Source organism: Myxine glutinosa, chromosome 5 (assembly GCF_964187855.1).
Source record: "Myxine glutinosa chromosome 5, kmMyxGlut1.1, whole genome shotgun sequence".
NCBI classification, from domain to species: Eukaryota; Metazoa; Chordata; class Myxini; order Myxiniformes; family Myxinidae; genus Myxine; species Myxine glutinosa.
Genome location: NC_136265.1, coordinates 167,097,448 through 167,118,794, shown reverse-complemented (window position 1 = coordinate 167,118,794; position 21,347 = coordinate 167,097,448). Strand labels below are relative to the sequence as shown.

The following is a 21,347-nucleotide window of genomic DNA, read 5'->3' as shown; positions in this document are numbered from 1 at the left end:
GACGTCAGATCACTGACAGCCAATGAGAGTGAGCAACGCGGAGTTTCCTGTTGTTACCATGTACATTTAATCAAACCGAAGCAGCTGCCAGAGATTCAATTGTGTTCGGACGTTTTGAGAAAGCGGAAGAGAAAACTGGTGTGACCGGCATGCGCGTATGGACAGCGTTCGTGCTGTTGGTGGCCATGGCTGTGATGGTGGTGAGGTTCTTTCTCGTTCCCTACATAGTACATTACGTGTGAGGCCTCCATCCTCGTGCCAGGGTCGCACGACGAGATGAGCAAGGCTCGGTCTGACGTCAGACCTTCCTCGTGTGACGTCAATCTGGCTGCACGTGCGATCTGTAGAGCACGTTTTACGTATATTGTATACGTTGCACTTTTGCTAAGGATGTGGACCACGTGTGTTCAAATCAGGAGTAAAAGTCACGAATGGACTGATCAGGACTCGGGGGTCGTAGGTCGTTCAGACTCGGTGGCTCATACATGGTTAGAGCGTCTGCTTTGAGTCGGCGGGGTCTCTGTCTCGAACCCTGGCTGGCTCATGCCACAGACTTTGAAAAATGGTATGTGCTCATCCTTGGTTGAGACTCGACATTTCTAAAGAATAGAGCACTGACAAACAACCATATGTTGGCAACCATTACACAATGCACATGCTTCATGGCCTCCTCCTGTGTTGGATTTCAGGAAACTAGTGTTTTTGTGAAGTGCAAAGATCGGTGTGACTGTGTGTGTGAAGAAGTTGAACGATGAGGGATGGGTGGATGGGAGATAGGCCTTTCATTCCTCACATGACTATACAATGTTGAATTGGCGTTTCACATGTAGGGCATCATTTAATGGCAGAATGTTCATCGAGGTATGGTAACTGATGTGGGAAGCAAGGGGAACTAATGCTTCAGCGTTAACCCTTCTTCATCGCAAAAGAGGACTATGTTAGCCTTCAAAGAGAAGCAAGACTAGTTCTTCATTGTCCTTCCTAAAAGTTTTTGGAGTGCCTTCTCAACTCCGTCTCTGCTGTATCTTCACTCTCCGTCATCATCTCAGACAGCCTCACCTCAGACTCCGCTCGAGACAGGGAAAAATGTTTTGGCTCATATTTGCTCTCAAATGTTGCGTACTCAACCCAACCCACTTTGTCGCCACCTTACCTCCTTGTACCCACAGCTTTCTCAATTGTTTTTCGCATCTGAGTAGGTGGAGTAAGTTCTGTCCGTCTTCGACTCCTCATCAGCAACAGGCCTGGATGGCATCGGTTCCCATGTCCTCAACTCCTGCTCTGTTGTTCTTGCTTTTCCTGCTCTCTTCAACTTGTCCTTCTTTACCACCTTTACCCACAACTCTGGAATTGCTGCTCCTCCTCCCTTAGCAATCTCAAAGAAGAGGTCAGGACCATCTTCCTGGACATATATTGGGCATGAGGTAGAGTTTGGCATCCTGCACTGCTTGTCAGGTTCTTTTGCCTGCGGCATACAAGGCCACCTTCATATCTGGCTTTCTGAGTTCCTCCACTCCTACAGTCAACCGTGGTTGTTCCTCATCTGCAGAAGTGACCTCTCTGATGCTTTGAAAAGCATTCCCTTCCTTTTTTGCAGATGATTCCACATTGCGTTGTAGAGTACCCCCATCCCACTCCCAGGAAGATACCAGCTGCATCACCCTCTGCTGTTGTGGAATTAATTGGATGCTGATCTGATAAATGGAAAACATTTTTCAATCCTGACAAATCTCACAATCTCACTCTGTCACTCCAGAAGGATCGTCAAATGAATCAACTTAGCTATTTCCGTGGTTGGCCACTGGAAGAGTTTGAGTCTCTTGAACTTCTCGGACTCACCACCCCCTTTGCTGGGCCAACCACATTGCAAAGCTGGGCTCCAAAGCCAGCTGCAGACCGGACATCCTCCATCATTCCAAGCCATTCCTTGGGAAATCAGAAATTATAAGGCCTTTGTCTGTCTATAGCTTGTATTTTCAAAAATAACATGGAAATAAATTGGTGTATTAAAGCAAAATTATGAATTAAAATTCCCTTTAAGTATGGTAACTTGAGACTTTGCTTTATGGTAACTTTTATGGTAACTAAAACATTGCTTCAAAAAGGGGACCAACAAAAACAACAACAACCACGGTGCCCGAAAAAGGCCAACCCCCGCTTTGCGGGAAAAAATGGCCTCTAAAGGTGTTTTTTTTGTTTGTTTTTGTTTTTTTTGTTATGGTAACTTGAGACTGTTTTCACCTGTGCATTTATTACAACTACTAGTATAAAAGCCCATCAAAATGACGGGTTGGAGCTGTTTATTTGACGGTACAGCCTCGTGAGCGTGCCAAAGTCTGAAGCCTCAGAGTTGTGTCAGGTGTGCTTATATCTTCTTTATTTATTAGACATCATGCAAGCATAAATTAACACTCGTTTTACTCTGCGCGTGCTGTACATCACGTGCAGTGAATTTTACCTCCCTGCGCCCTGTATTTGTTGTTATTTAATAAAAACGCTGTTGTACACCGCCCTTGAGGTTCGGTTTGCAAGCCACCGTCTACAATTCCAATGTAAGAGACGTAATTACTCTTTTATGGGAAATGTTTTTCGAATTTGTTTTATCCTCAAAAATAGACTGTGGTGAACACACATTCATGTTAAAAGATGGGCCTTTAAAACCTACACTTATGAAGGGGGACAGACATCTGTACAAACACACAACCTGACTGTGTTTTATATGGTAGATAATAGGTTTGTTGAAGACTAGTGGAACAGGTTTTTTTAAACCTTCACCATGCAGGTGTCTCTCTCTTGACATGAGAGTTTGTTGTTTGGCTTAGCTGCTGTTCTGACAGAAAATCTTTGCATCAGATTGTGTTTTATTATCCCCACGTTTTTTGAAAAGAAACGGTAGGGGGAGGGGATGGGGGAGGGAGGAAGGGGGATAGTGTATTTCACTCCATCTGTCTGTCCGTCACGCTATCTTCTCCCAAATGGTCGTGCAGAAATTCACCAAACTTGATATTTATGATCACCACATAGCAAGTAGGTACAAAAGCAGTCCGTTTGACACCACCCCTTGGGGCAGGGTCAAAAGGTCAAAAGGTCAAAAAATGCAATTTTGTATATGGAATCAACATTGGGGGATGCACGAAATATGCAACGATATTTTTGGATTTGACCCAGGCGGTGGGGACTTAGGGTGACGGGGATCAAAACAAGAATTATTAACCTAAAATTCGACATTGGGTCAATCCCGGTGGAACCTTATGCCATCTTTCAACTTTGCTTTTGGTGGGAAGTGTCGGGATTTCTGATGGCGTGCCATCTACTGCGCTCTAGTTTGAATTGCTGTCGGTTTCAAGCAGGTGGGAAAATTGAAGCACCTGCATTCTACTTTAGACAATGGGTGGTCGTGTGTGTGTATAGTGTGTGTGTGTGTGTGTGTGTGTGTGTGTGTGTGTGTGTGTGTGTGTGTGTGTGTGTGTGTGTGTGTGTGTGTGTGATTGCAATATTCCTGCAGAGGATGGAGATAAGGATGCTCGGTGGACTGATTGGGATCTCCTTTGAGAGAAAGGAAAAGGTATAAAAAGTGAGCAGGAGCAACTGACATTAGCAAAATGACATAGGAGGCACATTGTCGTTAGTTGTGGCAGATGCTGAGGATATAGGAGGGGAATGTGTTCAGACAGGTTTCTGTTACCCCACGTGCATTGTGCAAAGCGGGATTAAGCAATTGGTTCACTCTGTCTGTCAGTCTATTTTCATTATTGAGGAACTACTTGATTGCAATTTAATTTTATATTTTGAACACTATAGAACATGAATCAGAACACGAAACTGCAGTTTAACAGTACTTTGGCTCTGAATTCGTCCTGATGACGCATGCGCATAGAGGATTGAGATAATTATTTTACTATGTGTGCCTTTCTGGTCGTCAAACAAAATTTAAAGTCATTACAAACAGGAAACGTACTGTTTTTAACGACGTCATAAAGGACATAAACACCAAACACGAATAACTAATGTAACATGTTAAACAAGCATTCTGAGTATTGCGCTGCAATACATGTCCCCTACCGGCAGTCTGTCGTCCGGAAAACTGTTGGGGAAATTACCAAGGGTTATTTACCCACAGGTTCTGAATCGTTCCCAATCGCTAATTACCTCAGGACGGGCTCACCTGTGATTCGCACTCGGGACTTCGATTTATACACCTTGCAGACAGGTCAGCAGAAGCACGAGAAAAGAAGTTGTTGATAAAGAACCTTTCGAGTTGCTTAATATCAGTAATTTATTATATTTTCCGGTTCACGATCAATGATCGATGTATATATATATATATGTTGCTCGGCTTGGCTCCGCCCCTCACGAAAGCGCGCACTGTGTCACGCTTTTGACGTTCGCGAGACGAGGCTGAGGGCGCGCGGTGCGGCTTGAGGGGAACTCTGGAATAAACAAGAGATATCCTTTTTTTTTTAAATTTCGTTTAATTAACGATACCTGCCAAACCACGTGCCCTATCGCAAATTCCAAAAGGACATTTTAGTAGACTGACATGCTGAACAGATCTGTGAAGTTTCCCCTCGATTGGATCAAAAATGACGGAGGAGCTCGGTTTTAAAGGTTCATGCTTAAAAACGTCATAACTCTGAAACCATGTGATGCATGACATCATGCTCGCTGACTTTAGAGGTTCGTCATGGGTATGTGATTCTGCCTGCAAAGTTTGTGCTCGATCTGTTCAGCCGTTGCAGAGAAAAAGGGGTTTTCGTGTTTTCATGAAAAACAATATGGCGGCCGAAACACGTGACCTGTGACATCATAATTACCATAAAAATATTCTACAGACCGAGTCCCCCCTACGGTGAAAATTTGATCTCAATCGGTCCAATTTATTGCAGAGAAAATCTTTTTTGAAGGAAATTAAAACTTAAAATGGCACTGAGTTAAGGAGCATCAGAATTATCAGATTTCCCAAAGTTCAAAGTGCCATAACTTTGTCAAAAATGATCGAAACGTCGTGAAGTTCGAACTCAATCTGTAACTTATCATGAGGAAACCATGTGCCAAGGTTGAAATCATTAGCGTTAAGCGTTTAGAAAAAAAGTCCGGAAAACTGTTCTTTGCGTGACGGACTGACGGACTGACTGACTGACTGACAGACGGAGAGACTGACAGACTGACGGACGGAGGGACGGCGTGCAAACCTATAGTCCCCTCCAGGGGTACACCGGTAGGGGACTAATAAGCCCGCAAGGTCGCTCCGTGGAGCAGCCTACACGTATTGCACTGTGTGAATTATATAATTACCAACCCACGGTCTGAGGTAACTCGGCTAAAAATTATCCTATATGCACCAAACAAAGTTCATGAATGGTTGCACAGGCCCCTACTTCTCACTAAAAGTGGAAACAGAATGTAAATCGGAGTTAAAATAAGCCCGCAAGGTCGCTCCCTGGAGCAGCCTGCACGTATTGCACTGTGTGAATTATATAATTATTACCAATGTTCAAAGTGCCATAACTTTGTCAAAAATGATCGAAACGTCATGAAGTTCGAACGTGATCTGTAACTTATCATGAGGAAACCATGTACCAAGTTTGAAATCATGAGCATTAAGCGTTTAGAAAAAAAGTCCGGAAAGCTGTTCTTTGCGTGACGGACTGACGGACTGATGGATTGACAGACGGACAGACTGACAGACTGACAGATGGAGGGACGGCCTGCAAACCCATAGTCCCCTCCGGTGTACACTGGTAGGGGACGAATAAGGTGGTATAAAAGACACTGCATCAACGGCGGTAAACTTCTGAATGTTTATTTTCTACGACCTTTAAAATCTTTATTTTATTTCAATTGAATTATATACTTGAACACTGCAGAACACTGCAGAACACAAATGTCCTTTTGGCACTTTCAAACCCCTTCTGTTTAGCAGTACTTGGACAATATATTTCGGCATTTTACATCATCTCGCCCAATCAAATTGGCCACTCGCAGACCGCACCAATGCCCTTGTTTTTCAAGACTGTGTTGGGTAATTGTGTATGTCATTATGTAATTTTGTGCAAACTATTTGTTAAAAGTAAACTTACACTTGATTTCATTTCTTTAGGTTGTAAAGGTTTTAAAATAATCTGGGATGGGTTTTTTTTTTTCAAACAGGGTAAGGGTACCAAATCCAAGATGGCCACCAGCATTGAAAATGGACACTCGTTGTGGAATAGTTGTCATTAAACACAAGTTGTAGTTGCTGTTGTGAATCCAGTGATTATTTTGATACTATATTTATAACGACATGCCTAACGCTAAACAAACAATGGTACTAAACAAAAGAACGATATTATAGGTGTAAGGATTACAGCCATTTTGAATTTCATGGATGCCAAAACAAATACATGCATCATCATACATTTCGAGAGGAAAAAGCAAACTCTTCACAATATTGACACTGCACATCTTACATCACACATTCACCAAATGTCCGTTCGTCCGTTCGAAGGTACCGCAAAAACGGCTCAACCAATCGCAACGATATTTTGGGTGGGTATTCCTGGGACCCCTCGAGTAAAATAGGCTATATTGTTTTTCCAAGTTTTCCAATTTTCCAGTTTTTCCAAACACGATGGAATGATATTTACCGATATGAACAGTGATGTGGCTTTTGTTGAAATTCTACAAATACTGTTTATTCTACGTACCAGGAGAGAGTAGATCGACTCCTGACGAACTCTTCCTATATAAACGTGCGGCTCTGAAGTAACATGGCAGCGTGTGCAAAGCGACTGAGAAACAGGTGTAGCGGCCGCTTCCGTGTTACAGATTCGGCGCGCTCTCTTCACACATAAATGTGCGACTGAGAAAGATGTGCAGCGGCCGCTTCCGTTTTGCAGAATTCAATCTTTTTTCAAAATGGGTGCCATGTACTGTTTAGATTTTGATGATTTGCGTGTGATATGATTCAACGGATGTTTATATGAATCGTTTCAAGTAAAAAAAAAAAAAGCATTCAATTTCTGATATTTTGCCTTTTCATTTGGGCTTCCCAATTGAAGCCCCGCCCATAGCGTGGGCACTGTTGCTAGTTTATTCTAAATGAACAAGCACCGTGTAGATTATCAGCAAACAAACATCTATTTTGTGTATTTTACTGTTCATTATCATTGTATAAACTGACACTTGAACCTCAATCATCATCATCCCCATCTCTCACTCATTGTTCACCCGTGTTAACTGTGTTTCTGCAGCTATAACACACACATCCACATGCATAACCATGCACGCTCTACATGGAATATTGTTATTCCCACAACTACATATTCCCTTGCATCCACACTTTACTAAATGAATTATTTCTTCATGGGCTGGTGGGTTCAAACATGGACCTGTAGTAAAATTTGGAAAAGACTTTGGGCCTACATAGCATGCAGACAAGTCGATGATGGGAGCATATTTCTGGAGATGGATTGTTGTTCCCTGGTGATGCCCATACTTCCAGCATTCCATCATCACAAGACGGGAACCCCTTGATACAACAGTCCTTGGTTCTGCCGGCAAATCAGCCAAATGTATCAGACCATGTAAAAGCATGGAGGTGTAATATCGCTGATGCATGTTTTTGTCACAACTTGTCATAAATAGGTTGCACTGCAATGTTTCTCTTCAGTTTGCCCTTCCCTGTGAGAAAGCTTGTAGCAACTGGTAGGCTCGCATACATTTGAATAATCAGTCGGAAGAGAATTAATCTGGAGTGTCTGGAGAATTAATCACATCCTCTGCATGTCTGTCAATTGTAAGGGATGTAGGATGTGGCAAATGGTATCACAGAGGATGTGGCAAAGGGTATCAAATGCAGCAAGAGTAAAGTATCTGCCTCTTTTTGACTGTGGGCGAGTAACATGTTTGGCACATGAATATTGCCCTTCCTTTCTGTTCCAGAGGTCACGATGAATCTCATCAATCTGTTGCTAGGGCTCTTGCTGTGATCTAGAGTCTAGACTCTAGACTCTTGGCAGCGAAATACTCTAAGTTCTGCTTTGGTCTTGATATTTGAGAGGAAATCTTTCAACAAATATTCTAGATTAACATAGTATCCTTGACGTGGTAATATGTTTAATTCCCTTTTGTAGTCCTCTTTTTCCTCATTTGTTCCTTGAGGGACGTGTTGAGATATCTATCAAATACCAATCTAACTTCGTCATAATCTGCTGTCAAGTTGCTGAGCTTCTCAGAAAATGATTGTGCAAAGTCATGGCATGTTTTCATTTGATCAGTTTTGAACACATAATTCCCAAGAGCCATGCCATCAATAATGATTACTCTACAATTCCAAATGTTGAAGTTGTGGTTTCGTTTCCAGCCATTACTGCCGTATCTTCTGATGCTGCATCTGAGATATGTGCTATCTGCGAAGGTACATCCATTGCTTGGTTGTCAGATACATCAGTCGTGGCTGGTTCACTGGTTTGATGTTGTACCACATGTTCATTGCTAGCCAGCAGTTCAAGATGGTGAAGTCGTAGGCTAACAAGAATGATCCGTCCGATACAAGTAGCAATTGTGGAAGTATGCCAAATTCACAACTTACAGTGCATTCCTTCAGATCAAGCTCTGGCCGACTTCTTGAAATGACGACGAACCTCTGCAATAATCCTCGTTCTTCTTTGTGTAACCAACAGCAAAGGGTGTCAAATGACACATAACCCGTCAGGTAGTGAACAGGTGTGTATATGACTATAATTCACCAAATGTCCGGCCGTTTGTCTGTTCCCAGGTACCGCAAAAACGGCTGAACCGATCGCAACGATATTTTGGCTGGGTATTTCTGGGACGCCCTGGAGTAAAATAGGCTATATTGTTTTCCAAGTTTTCCAAGTTTTCCAATTTTCCAGTTTTTCCAAACACGATGGAATAATATTTACCGATATGAACAGTGATGCGGCTTTTATTGAAATTCTACAAATACTGTTTAGATTTTGATGACAATTATGAACCTGCAGCGAATCCGGAAGTGGACAGATGACGGCAATGTGCGGGTTTGATAATATCCCACTACAACCGTCATTCATTCGTAATGTTAAATCGTTCAACGTTAATCGTGTTAATCGTTTTGTTAAAGTATCAATTGATGATTGGAATTGAGTGAATACAATTACGATTTTGAATTCGTAATTTTGTTCACCCAACCGTACGGAACTTCACATCAGGATTTAAATATTTGTTTATGTCACGAATGTTGTTAATTTTATTTTTTATATTAATGTTATTTAATTTGTGATTGGAGTTATACTGTTTGGAATGTAAAAAGAGATATCGAGTTCAAGTGAATGACGGAATGCCGTGATGGTTTCTACTTTCTAAACGTGAATTCCCGGATCGCCATATGCAGATTTGCCATTGACTGGGTATGGAACAAACGTACCCGTTTGTTTGCGAATGGGTACGTTTTTCATGGAAGTCCTTCACGAACTTGCTATCCATGTCTGACGTGCGACTGAAGGTGCTACAGTAATGTGGAATTTATTGGTTTCATGCTTTAGCATTCACCGTTTCTGCATTGTCTGTTTGCTTCTGGCTTCCCACCCATGCCTAGCACGGGTACCTCACTAGTTATAAATAATGCATCTGTACATCTCCCCATCAAAACCCTGCTCAAATCATCATTATGAAGGGGACAGACAAATGTACAAACACACACTGTTTTATCTAGGTAGATATACTCATAGTTATTATACTGAAGTTTTCTTTTCAAGAAGAATCTTTCCTGGGAATACCACATTTCAAATCTGGCCTCCAAAGCCAGTTGCCGACTGGGCATCCTCTGTCGTGCGAAGTCCTTCCTTGGCACACCTGAGCTCCTCACCACATACAAGGCTTTCATCCGCAGCTCAATGGAATACTGTTCTCCCCTCTGGGCTGGTGCTCCTGCCTCACACCTAGCTCGTCTTCACGCTGTTGAAACCAAAGCGTTCAGAATCATTGGAATCTCCCGCGATGAAGCTAACTCCAAGGGCCTTTCACTCACTCACCGCAGGCAGGTTGGTGGTCTTTCCGTCTTCTACCGACTCCTCTCTGGCCTTGCCCCCCCCCCCCCAGCTCTCTCTGGGCTCTGTCCCCCAAATATTCCTACAGGTCGCACAAGATCTGCCTGCAACCCTCTTATGGTTAAACTGCCAAAATCAAGACTCTCTGCTCACCTTCACTCCTTCATTCCTCTTTTCTCCCACCTCTGGAACAAACTCCCTCACTCTCTTCAATCCCACTCCACCCTCCAGGTCTTTAAAACAGCTGTTCACCACCATCTCTTATCTTCCCCCATCCAAAACCTTGATCTTTTCTACCCCTGCTAATTTCACCCCAAATCCACCTTTTTGAAATACCAACTTCTGTCCTGGAAGTCCTTGGTGTCCTTGTGTTTTATACTTCTCCCCCCCCCCCCCCCTTCCCACGCCTCCTCCCCCCAAGCCCTCTCCCTCCCACACATCTCCCTGCTCTCAAATGTTGTGTTTGTGTGCTTCCCCTTCTCTCCCCATCTTGTCTTCCGCTCCCTGTTTTGATATATTTTGTTTGTCTGTTTGATTTGTTTGTGAAATAAATGTTAGCTCTTTCACGAGCCTTGATTCTGTATAAAAAAAAAGAAAAAAGAAAAGAAAAAAAAAAGACACGGAGGAAAGGGTATTGCATTTGGATCCATTTGTTTGTCTGTCTTTCTGCACATAATGTCTTAACCCTTTGAGTACGGATGACGTCCAGTGCCGCAACCCGCGAAAAAGTTTTGTGTACGGATGACGTTACTACACATCATCGACTATACCTATAAATAGATCGTCAGTACGTGGTTGCATTTCCGTAATACCAAATTAATCCCGTACCGGGGGTATTTTTATCCAAAAAAAATCCCGTACTCAAAGGGTTAATGTAGGCCACAAATGCCACCTGATTCGTTGCCTGTATTACACGTTGTCCTTTTTTCAACCGAGTACCTCTATAAAGTATGTACTAGTACAATGTAAGCACGTTTATAAAGTACATACTATTAGAATGTGAGTACATCTATAAAGGACGTACTATTAAAAATGTACGTATTGAAGGAGCTGTGCTCCAACTCGAATCGAAAGAATGGACGCAACAAAAAGCTGGAATTCGTCCGAGTTTCTTTATTCCATCAAATCAACTCGGGTAAACTGAAAAGCCCGTTTATCGGGCAGCATTATATACAAGCACTCGAATATCTCATGCCGGAGCGTTTGCCCTTAAAAGGTGCGACTGGGCGTGTCCGGGAGACCTGGGCGAGTCTGGACATGCCCGGGAACGGTGAGACTGGGTGTCGCCGGACGGGCCGGGCGTGCCTGGACATGCCCAGGAACGGCGAGACTGGGTGTCGCCGGACGGGCCGGGCGTGCCTGGACATGCCCAGGAAAGGCGAGACTGAGCGTCTCCGGGCGGTCTGGGCGAGCCCGGCACAGCGATCGCTCCGTGGTTGCGTCCTCGGCAGGTGTAAGGCGATTGTGTATGTTCAGCGGCAACCGCTACAGTATGTGTATTAAGGTGAGTGCATCTATAAAGTATGTACTATAAAAATATGCCAACTTCAGTATAATATGTGTATCGATAAAATATGTACCTATGTACGTCTATAAAATACATATATGATTTGAACTTTAATCTATTCAATGAAACCTAAAAGTTTGTCCGCTGTATGAACATAAACCTACATCATCAACGCATCGTCTACACACCACATAAGTACAAACACACCACCACACAGACACCACACAAAACAGGTGGTGGCGAGGGTCTACCACCTCTGACTGTTATTTCTAGTTGTGATATTGGTTGTTTAAACCCCAGTACATGTCAATATATGGGAATTTTTGTTGAAATCCATTTTTGTTGAAATAGTGAAATTACCTACAGATAGGGACTTCGAATAAACCCCTTTTTCTCTTTCCAAAGGTTAATAGGAACACTGATATTTGAAGAGCTAAAATAATTGGATCCAACTGTGAAGTCTGCTGCAAAAGTAAAGCCGAGGATAATACTGTACATCGATTGTCATTATGATAAATAAAAAAAATTATGCTGTTTCGGATTGTGGTTAGGGCAGTGAACTGCCTTTCGATGCCATCTACATATTATGTATGCAGTTTGGTGTACTCAATAATTGGACCCAATGTATTGGCTCACTCGAGTTTGGTTACCATGCAGGTAAATATAGTATTGCGGCTTTCTTAGCACTTAGCTGAATCTTATCTATCTGTTTATCTATATTTCTTAATATTGGGAGTCATAAGTTAAGTTGTGAATTAATTTATTGTTCCTGTTTTTTTTTCCAGTGTCTTGCTTGCTCCATGCAGCATGTGGCTGACTCGAGCACCGTCGCCATGCCCGAATCATTGCTGTTCGTCTCGACGCTCGATGGCAGGATGCATGCTGTGAACAAGCGAACTGGCGACATAAAATGGACTCTTAAAGAAGGTGCTTTATTCAATCATCATATATTGTTCAGGGTCATATTCCAGCATATCCTAGGTTTGTGAGAGCATATAGTTAATGGTTTATGCCTGGTCCTTTCTGTTGTTAAGTCATTGTTACCTAATAATGTCTTTTAATTGCCAAAGTATGGGGTAAGTTACCTGTGAAAATTATGTCACGATTTTGTTCACCATTCTAAAGTTATGCCCAGAAAGTTGTGTACTTTATCCTGGATACTTGGTGTTGCTCGTATGACATCACCATCTTATTTTGTTTTAATTTCTTACTTGAATGAAAAAATAAAGGAGAAGATTCATAATCACTGAAAAATTATCCATCTGTTCTACCATTCCTCAGGTATAGTTGGGTAGCTAGAGTGGTCATACAATTGAGGAGCCATCTAAAAAAAAAATCTTTTTTCCATGTACCATGTTCTTTACAAAGTGTCGGTTCAGCCGAAGCAGTTTCTTTGTCATTGGTTACAATCCCGTATGGATCGCCACCCCGATGCAGGATACTCAATTGAGGGGTGCAGGAATTTGTAATTTATTCAGGGAGCCAGCAATAACTCAGCTACTCTGTTTGAAGGACACTGTGGGACCTTCAAGGTTCTTAAACTAATGCTAGCAGACTGGGCACCCAGTTTGACGTCCATCCAAGGGACAGCGCACACATTGATGAATCACCCTGCCTGGGAAGCACCAGGGTGACAGTTTATAGCTAGCTCGGGATTTGAACTCAGGCTAGACTACTCAGAGGTGAGTGGAAATATTTTGTCTAAGCTATCGAGCCAGCCTAGCCATTTAATGTAGACCTTAGAAATTTGCAGCAACCATAAAGGAGTGCCTGTTTGACATTCTCCTATGAGAACATAGCTCATGATGCTGGGATCGCAGGTTAAAATCCAGTATACTTTGTTTCCTAATTAAAGATACACTAATGGCATCAAACATCACCCACAGGTAATTATGTGTATAAGCTCCCCTATGACCCTGAGAGCTTTATCATAAAAAATTAAAGAAAACTAGTATAGATACATTCAAAGTACACCGCCCCCATGCCAAATTAATATATAACATATCCTCCAGCGCGTGGCATTACCGGGGTGCCGCAGCCAGTGATGCCACCGTGCAGCACATACAAACGGTATTGGGAGGGAGAGGTATACAATAATTGATTGATAAATTGCGTAATTAAAATAAATAAATAATAATCGTACATAATTCATTTCTTAATTAATTGGATAATAGCATACCGAAACCACCAGTGTTTCAACCGAAGCTGTAACTTTTTGAAAGTTAATTAAATGATTGATTAATCAATAAATCAAAAATATCCTTTATAGCCAAATCACTTGGTCACTATCATGTCCAAATATCAGCTTCCTAGCTCAAAAGGTGCCAAAGATAGTTCCAGAGGAGAAAGAAAATGAATAAGTATTTAATAAATCGATAATCTATCTATCTATAATTCCAGTAATCTCTGTACGTTTGTACGTTTGTACGTCTGTACGTCTGTACGTCTGTTTGTCTGTGACCGCTGTTTCTCGACAACCACGGGTCCGATATACTTTTAACTTGCCAGGTATATTGCTGGGGACCCGAGGATGTGCCTTTTCAAGGTTTCATATTAATCGGACAATTACTTACCGAGCTATGTCCAAAAAACGATTCAACCAATCAGAGAGCAGCGAACTATCGCGTGTGCCGAACGTGGCGGACACACTCTGCCTCGGATGGCACATTTGAGAGCGTATTCATTTATTTCACGTTTGCAAACTATGTTGGCGTTAAACTATGTTTTAAAACTAATAAAAACGAATTTGCGATTCATTCGCTTTCCTGCGCGTTTGTGCACGCGATGGCGATTTCTTTACCAAACTCCGGAAGCCGTTCGCTTTGGACCAAACCATTTCATGTAAATAGAGGGGGGGGATTGTCACCACTCGCAAGCCGTTCGCTTTGGACCAAACCATTTCATGTAAATAGAGGGGGGGGATATAATTTTAGATATATATATAGTACGGGCATGCCCTAGTATCTATCTATAATTCCAGTAATCTCTGTACGTTTGTACGTTTGTACGTCTGTACGTCTGTACGTCTGTACGTCTGTTTGTCTGTGACCGCTGTTTCTCGACAACCACGGGTCCGATATACTTTTAACTTGCCAGGTATATTGCTGGGGACCCGAGGATGTGCCTTTTCAAGGTTTCATATTAATCGGACAATTACTTACCGAGCTATGTCCAAAAAACGATTCAACCAATCAGAGAGCAGCGAACTATCGCGTGTGCCGAACGTGGCGGACACACTCTGCCTCGGATGGCACATTTGAGAGCGTATTCATTTATTTCACGTTTGCAAACTATGTTGGCGTTAAACTATGTTTTAAAACTAATAAAAACGAATTTGCGATTCATTCGCTTTCCTGCGCGTTTGTGCACGCGATGGCGATTTCTTTACCAAACTCCGGAAGCCGTTCGCTTTGGACCAAACCATTTCATGTAAATAGAGGGGGGGGGGGGATTGTCACCACTCGCAAGCCGTTCGCTTTGGACCAAACCATTTCATGTAAATAGAGGGGGGGGATATAATTTTAGATATATATATAGTACGGGCATGCCCTAGTATATATAAAACACAGTTTGTGTGTGTGTGTGTGTGTATGTGTGTGTGTAATGTTACCGATAGACTCCTAAATGGAGAGGCTCACGTGCTTGATATTTGGCATAGACATGGCCATTGAGCCCGGGAAGAACATGGCCGACCTAAAAAAAATTATTTCATAATATTTTTTTACCATATTTTTACCTCAGCACATTTCAGCGAGGAATATTATGCACGGAATCTGACCGGTGGCAGAGCAGCGCGCTGATTCGCTCAGAGCGATCACGTGATGTTCCTTGCCGCCATTAACTCAGTTACGCGTTCGCACGTATTTCAGAGCGAAAAGCGATTGCGCTTTTTCACATTTCAGCGAGGAACATTGCCATTCACACCACATAGGTTTTTTTTTTCTTTCATCTTTACGAGATCCATATTTTTTATTCATATTTACCTCAGCGCATTTCAGTGAGGAATATTATACACGGAATCTGATCAGGTGGCAGAGCAGCGCGCTGATTTGCTCAGAGCGATCACGTGATACTCCTTGCCGCCATAAACTCACAGTTACGCGTTCGCACGTAATTCACATGTTCAAAACAAACGAGATCCGTGAAGCGAGTTGGTCGAGTCGTGCTAACCAAGATGGCGACACGGCGGCTTCACTTTTCACGGAGTATGAGCGTTCTATATATTTTCAATTCAGTGCGCCCGACTCGCTCACGTACTTGATTTGTGGCATAGACATGGCCATTGGGCCTTCACGGTGTAATTTGTGCGAGGGAGGAGGGGGAGGGGGAGGGATTAGCAGTAGAAGCAGAAGCCCCTGTCCTCCGAGCGTCAGAGCTTCCGTCCTCCCCCTTCCTTCCCCCTCCACCCTACCCCCCTCCCCTTCCCCCCCTCCCCCTCCCTTTTTCCCCCTCCCCCTCCATTTTCCCCCTCCCCCTCCCTTTTCCCCCTCCCCCCTGCTCCTTCCCCTTCCCCACCTCCCGCCTCCCCCTTCCCCCCTCCCCCTCACCCCTCCCCTCCCCCTACCCCCTCCCCTCCCCCTCCCCCTCCCCCTCCCCCTCCCCCTCCCCCTCCCCCTCCCCCTCCCCCCTCTCCTCACCCTCCCCCTCCCCCTCCCCCTCCCTCTCCCCCCTCTCCTCCCCCTCCCCCCTCTCCTCCCCCTCCCCTCCCCCTCCCCTCCCCCCCTCTTCTCCCCTCCCCCTCCCCCTCCCCCTCCCTCTTCCCCCTCCCCCACCCCCTCCCACTGCCCCCCATCCCCCTCATCCCTCCCCCTACCCCTCCCCCCTCCCCCTCCCACCCTCCCCCTCCCACTCCAACCTCCCCCTCCTCCCTCCCCCTCCCCCTCCCCCCTCTCCTCACCCTCCCCCTCCCCCTCCCACTCCCCCCTCCCCCTCCCCCTCCCCCCTCTCCTCCCCCTCCCCCCTCCCCTCCCCCTCCCCTCCCCCTCCCCTCCCCCCTCTTCTCCCCTCCCCCCTCTCCTCCCCCTCCCCTCCCCCTCCCCTCCCCCCTCTTCTCCCCTCCCCCCTCCTCCCCTCCCCCCGTTCCCCTCCACCCCCCTCCTCCCCTCCCCCCCGTTCCCCTCCCCTCCCCCGCCCGGCAATGCCGGGTACTTCTGCTAGTAATTAAATAATTAATCAATCAATTAATTAATCAAAAAAATACCGTTTTGCCAAAGCATGTGCTCACTCTTGGGCCAAAATGTCAGCTTCCTTGCTCAAAGGATGGCTGGGATATTGCCTGGACAAACAAACAAACATGAAAGAAAACAAACAAATGGAGTGAAAACTGAGTACTCCCTTTCAGCGAGCGTCATCGCCGGGCCCCCTTCGGTACCCCTGCGATAACGTCATGCAGCGCCTGGAGATGGAATAGGAAAGGAGTGATGTACAAAAGATTCCATAATTTCCAAAGTTAAATTGAAACAAACAAACAAACACTGGAAGGGAATTGTGATGGCGATGCTTCTCGATAACATAAAATAGAGGAAATAACGCATGTACCAAACAATGAAAAGTCATTTTGTGTGAATTTGGATGGCCTTACGAGATAAATTTCCAGCATCACTTCAATAGGAAAATTGCTAACGGGGATTGATGGCATTATTACTACGAAGGACCCAAATTATTGCCACCTTCTTGTGGTGTTTGATAGCGAAAGTTTTTGACCCAAATCTTTCGCGAACCGACTGAGCAGGCCTGACTTATGACTGAAGATGGTTTTTCTCAAGAGTTAGTAGTTTGATCTTGTTTCTTGCAAAAAAATTGCCTGCTCATTGAGAAAGGCACTGTGGAATATTTGATGCCCATTAACTAATGCTAGCAGATGGCCCATCCGATTGGTGACGCACTTTGTGACACAAAGCCCTGCATACGAAGCACCAATCCGATGGTTTATAGTCTAGTTGGAAATGTAACCCAGACTAGACGATTCAAAAGTAAATGGTGCAACCACTGCATCATACTGTCGGACTCAGAAGTTGATGAAGATGTGACCACAACTGGTTTTCATTACAATGCTTTACTTTCACCTGTTACAACAATACAAACTAACAATGACGTGTTTAATTTATTATGCCGTTGTTGAAAAGTTTTCAGTGTCATCCTTTCTAATTATTATGAAATTGTGGTGTACGAGTGTAAGTATTTGGCTGATATGTGCAATAGGATAGGTACTCCACCAATTACATGCAGACCTAATGAATGGCCAAATATGACGTCATTTCATTTGTAAATGTGTACTCTACAGTATATTTTGATTGTATTCCCAGCATGAGATAGAAATGCCATTTGTGTTTGCAGATGCTGTGTTGCAAGTTCCCATGCATTTGTCGGAGTAAGTATTTAATGACTTTTTATGTCTTATTAGTCCTCTACCGGTGTACACCGGAGGGGACTATAGGTTTGCACTCCGTCCCTCCGTCTGTCAGTCTGTCCGTCCGTCACGCAAAGAACAGTTTTCCGGACTTTTTTTCTAAACTCTTAATGCTAATGATTTCAAACTTGGCACATGGTTTCCTCATGATAAGTTACAGATCGAGTTCGAACTTCACGACGTTTCGATCATTTTTGACAAAGTTATGGCACTTTGAACTTTGGTAATTTCCCCAACAGTTTTCCGGACGACAGACTGCCGGTAGGGGACATGTATTGCAGCGCAATACTCAGAATGCTTGTTCTTATAAGTCTTAATCTTATAAGCGAATGTAACAAATTTGAATACTATTACTACAACTACTTCTAGTACTACTACATTTTAACGGATCTGACATGATACTTGCCCTCGATCACGTGTGTAAATAGGAAAGACTGTGAGCTACTGCAGATTGCTTTTTATGATTATCACATGTGGGAGAAGGTCATATGAACAGAAATACACACACAATCTATTGGTCTCTCAATGTCAGATAAAATGGCCTTCTTACCAAGGTCTGAGCCCCGCAAAGCAGGAAGTTGATTCCATGGCCAAATGCTTGTTTTTTTTCCACTTCTGCCTTCCAGTGGGACGGGGGATTCTTTTGAAACAAGATTGTGCCTCCATCGACTTGTGTGTTGGTGTTAACACGAGTTTCGAGAATTGTTCTAATCCTCGTGCCATGCAATGCAAAAACGTTTCGAAAATCTAATTTTAACTGTTTTTTTTGTAGTTTTTGTATGTAATCCATTGCTGTTGCAGTTTTGCATTCCGACACCATTTGGGAAGAGGAAAGTTATTAGATGGTGGTTTGCAATCACCTCACAGTGAAATTTAGATCTTTGAAAATTCACTGTAAAGATGATTATTGTAATGGAGGTGGAAAATATAGTCTGTTCTGATATGGAAAATGTTGATGGATTAATGGAATAATTTCAAGATAAATTTATTCTAGTTTTAGGCAGAGTGGACTGGCAGGATGGACTAGAGGTATGCAGACTCATCTGAGTTGTCTAGTCTTGATTTGAATCTTGGCCTAGCTATAAACTGCTATCCCAGTGTTTCACATTCAGGGCCAGGCACCAATGTTTGTCCCGTCCCTCGGATGGATGCTAAACTGGACGTCCCATCTGCTAAAATTAGTTGGTGGACTTTAAAGATCTCATGGTGTCCTTTGCAAGAGTGGGTGAGCTATTGCTGGCACCATGGCCAAAGTACTAATTCCTGCACACTCGGTCGAGTTGATCCTGCCTCAGAGTGGTAACATGTCCAGGATTGTAACCCGAGCCAAGAAACTGCTTCAGCAGCACCGACGCTCTCATATCCCACAGAGAAAGACGCATGACACATTATGACGATGGTTTAAATGGAGATGTACATTTGAGGCAGGTACACATTAAATCATTAAACGGTGTACGAAACCATGCATTACAAATGAACTTTTAGAATTAATTTTTAAAATAAACAAGTTTTCAAGGGTTTTAAAGACCGTGGGAATACAGATGAACGCAGTGAGTATTGTAAGCTTCAGATAAATGCCAATTCCGAGGAAAGTGAAAGAGTTGGAAAAAAACAAGATTTTTTAAATGTAAAAAAACAGGAATGTCAATGTGATATAAAGGAATTGTGGATGTATTAAAATCCATGTTTATTTTTCCTTTACAGGAACGAGGCTCATGGAAGAGTGAGGTAGAACTGACAGTGGGACAAACATCAAGGGAATGAACGAATGGGAAAAGAGAACAAGGAGGAAGGGAGAAAACATTGAAACTAACAAGTTGGTTGGGTTAGAAAGGTTAATGGGGGCAATAAAGATAATGGGTTTAGAATTGGGGATGACAATATGGTGGTGCACAGTTTTTTTTTTTGAAGCCCTGGAGGCTGGAGGGAAGATTGAGACTGAATAGCCTCTGGAAGGTGGTTATGTAAATGGGATAAGGCAGGAATAAAAGAGTTATATAGTCAGCCTGGATTGTGTAAGTTTAAGCAAGAGGAGGTTGCCAGAAGAATGCGTGCGTCCTGCAGTAGATTATGGGGGGTCGGGGGGGGGGTGAGGGGTCTTAGGACAGACAACAGAGGGAGCAATGTTGGAGAAGAGGCGGTTAAAAAGAAACAGATCCTGAAATATTATTTTGGAAGAGATTAAAAGAAAGGTAGAGTATTAAATTTGACGGTTAATTACATGTAAGTTTTTAATATTGCTAATACGTTCAACGATCACTTTGCAAATGTCAATTCCAATTTGGAATCAGACTTGCCACATCTTCACAATAATCGTACATACAATGAACAGTAACTACCGTAATGGTGAGGAATTACAAAGTTTCTCATTAACTCTGCCACCAAAGGTAGATAGATGGAGGTTATGTTTTCACCCCTGTCTGTCTGTCTGTTCGTTTGTCTGTCTGTCTGTCCGTTTGTGAACAAAATATCTCAAAAAGTTGTGGACGGATTCGGGCGAAATTTGGCAGAGATGTAGCGTATGTGACAAAGACGAAATGACTAGAGTTTGGTGAAGATCCGGATTCGGATCCGGCTACTAGAATTTTTAAAGTGATTCTTCACCATTGGGAGATCGGGCCAAAAACGATACATAGCAGGGTATCTCAAAAAGTTGTGGACGGATTTGGACGAAACTTGGTGGACAGGTTGGGTGTCTGACATGGACAATTCGATTCGACTTTGGTGAAGATCTGAATATGGATTCAGATATGAGAATTATTTAATTGTTTAAGTGATTTTTCACCATCGGGAGATAGAGCCAAAAATGATACATAGCAGGATATCTCAAAAAGTTATGGACGGATTTGGACGAAACTTGTTGGACAGGTTGTGTGTGTGCGACAAGGAAGAATCGATTCAATTTTGGTGAAGATCTGAATCCGGATCCAGCTAGTATAATTTTTTAAGTGATCTTCACCATTGAGTGATATGACCAACCAGGTGGAGGTGTGCTCGCTACTGAGTGCCGTTCTAGTTCCAACCTTTATCAGTCATTTCTACGAAAAAGTTGTTACTTGATCTAAAATGTTGTAATTCTACATCAGACAACATAACATAATTCTAGATCACATCAGACAACATACATAATTCTAGATCAATGTGTCCTGGTTCCTTTTTGAAGGATAATATGATGCCATTGCTAAAACTCTTCATTATATAATTATTGCTTCAATTACTTCTGGTTGTATTATACACGATTTTAAGAACGCAAAGGCCTGTACATAAGAAAAATTGTTTTCTTTCTGTTAATGATTATCGACCTACTTATGTTCTTAGTTCCTGTTCAAAGATCCTAGAAAGAGACCGGTTATTCAGGTATTTGGTGTCAAACTATTTATTAGTTTACTTTCTCAACAGGTAC

General features: G+C 43.1%; 1 protein-coding gene across 2 annotated transcripts in view; it reads left to right on the top strand.

The window, feature by feature from the left end:
• The window catches only part of LOC137426769 (serine/threonine-protein kinase/endoribonuclease IRE1), a 102,968-nt gene continuing 81,621 nt past the window's right edge, over positions 1–21,347 (top strand). For both annotated transcript variants that reach the window (XM_068115634.2, XM_068115635.2), the window contains exons 1-3: positions 1–200; positions 12,321–12,462; positions 17,872–17,905. In XM_068115634.2, the coding sequence (XP_067971735.2) occupies positions 150–200; positions 12,321–12,462; positions 17,872–17,905 (227 nt within the window). In that variant the 5' untranslated portion in view covers positions 1–149. The remainder of the gene's footprint in view (positions 201–12,320; positions 12,463–17,871; positions 17,906–21,347) is intronic.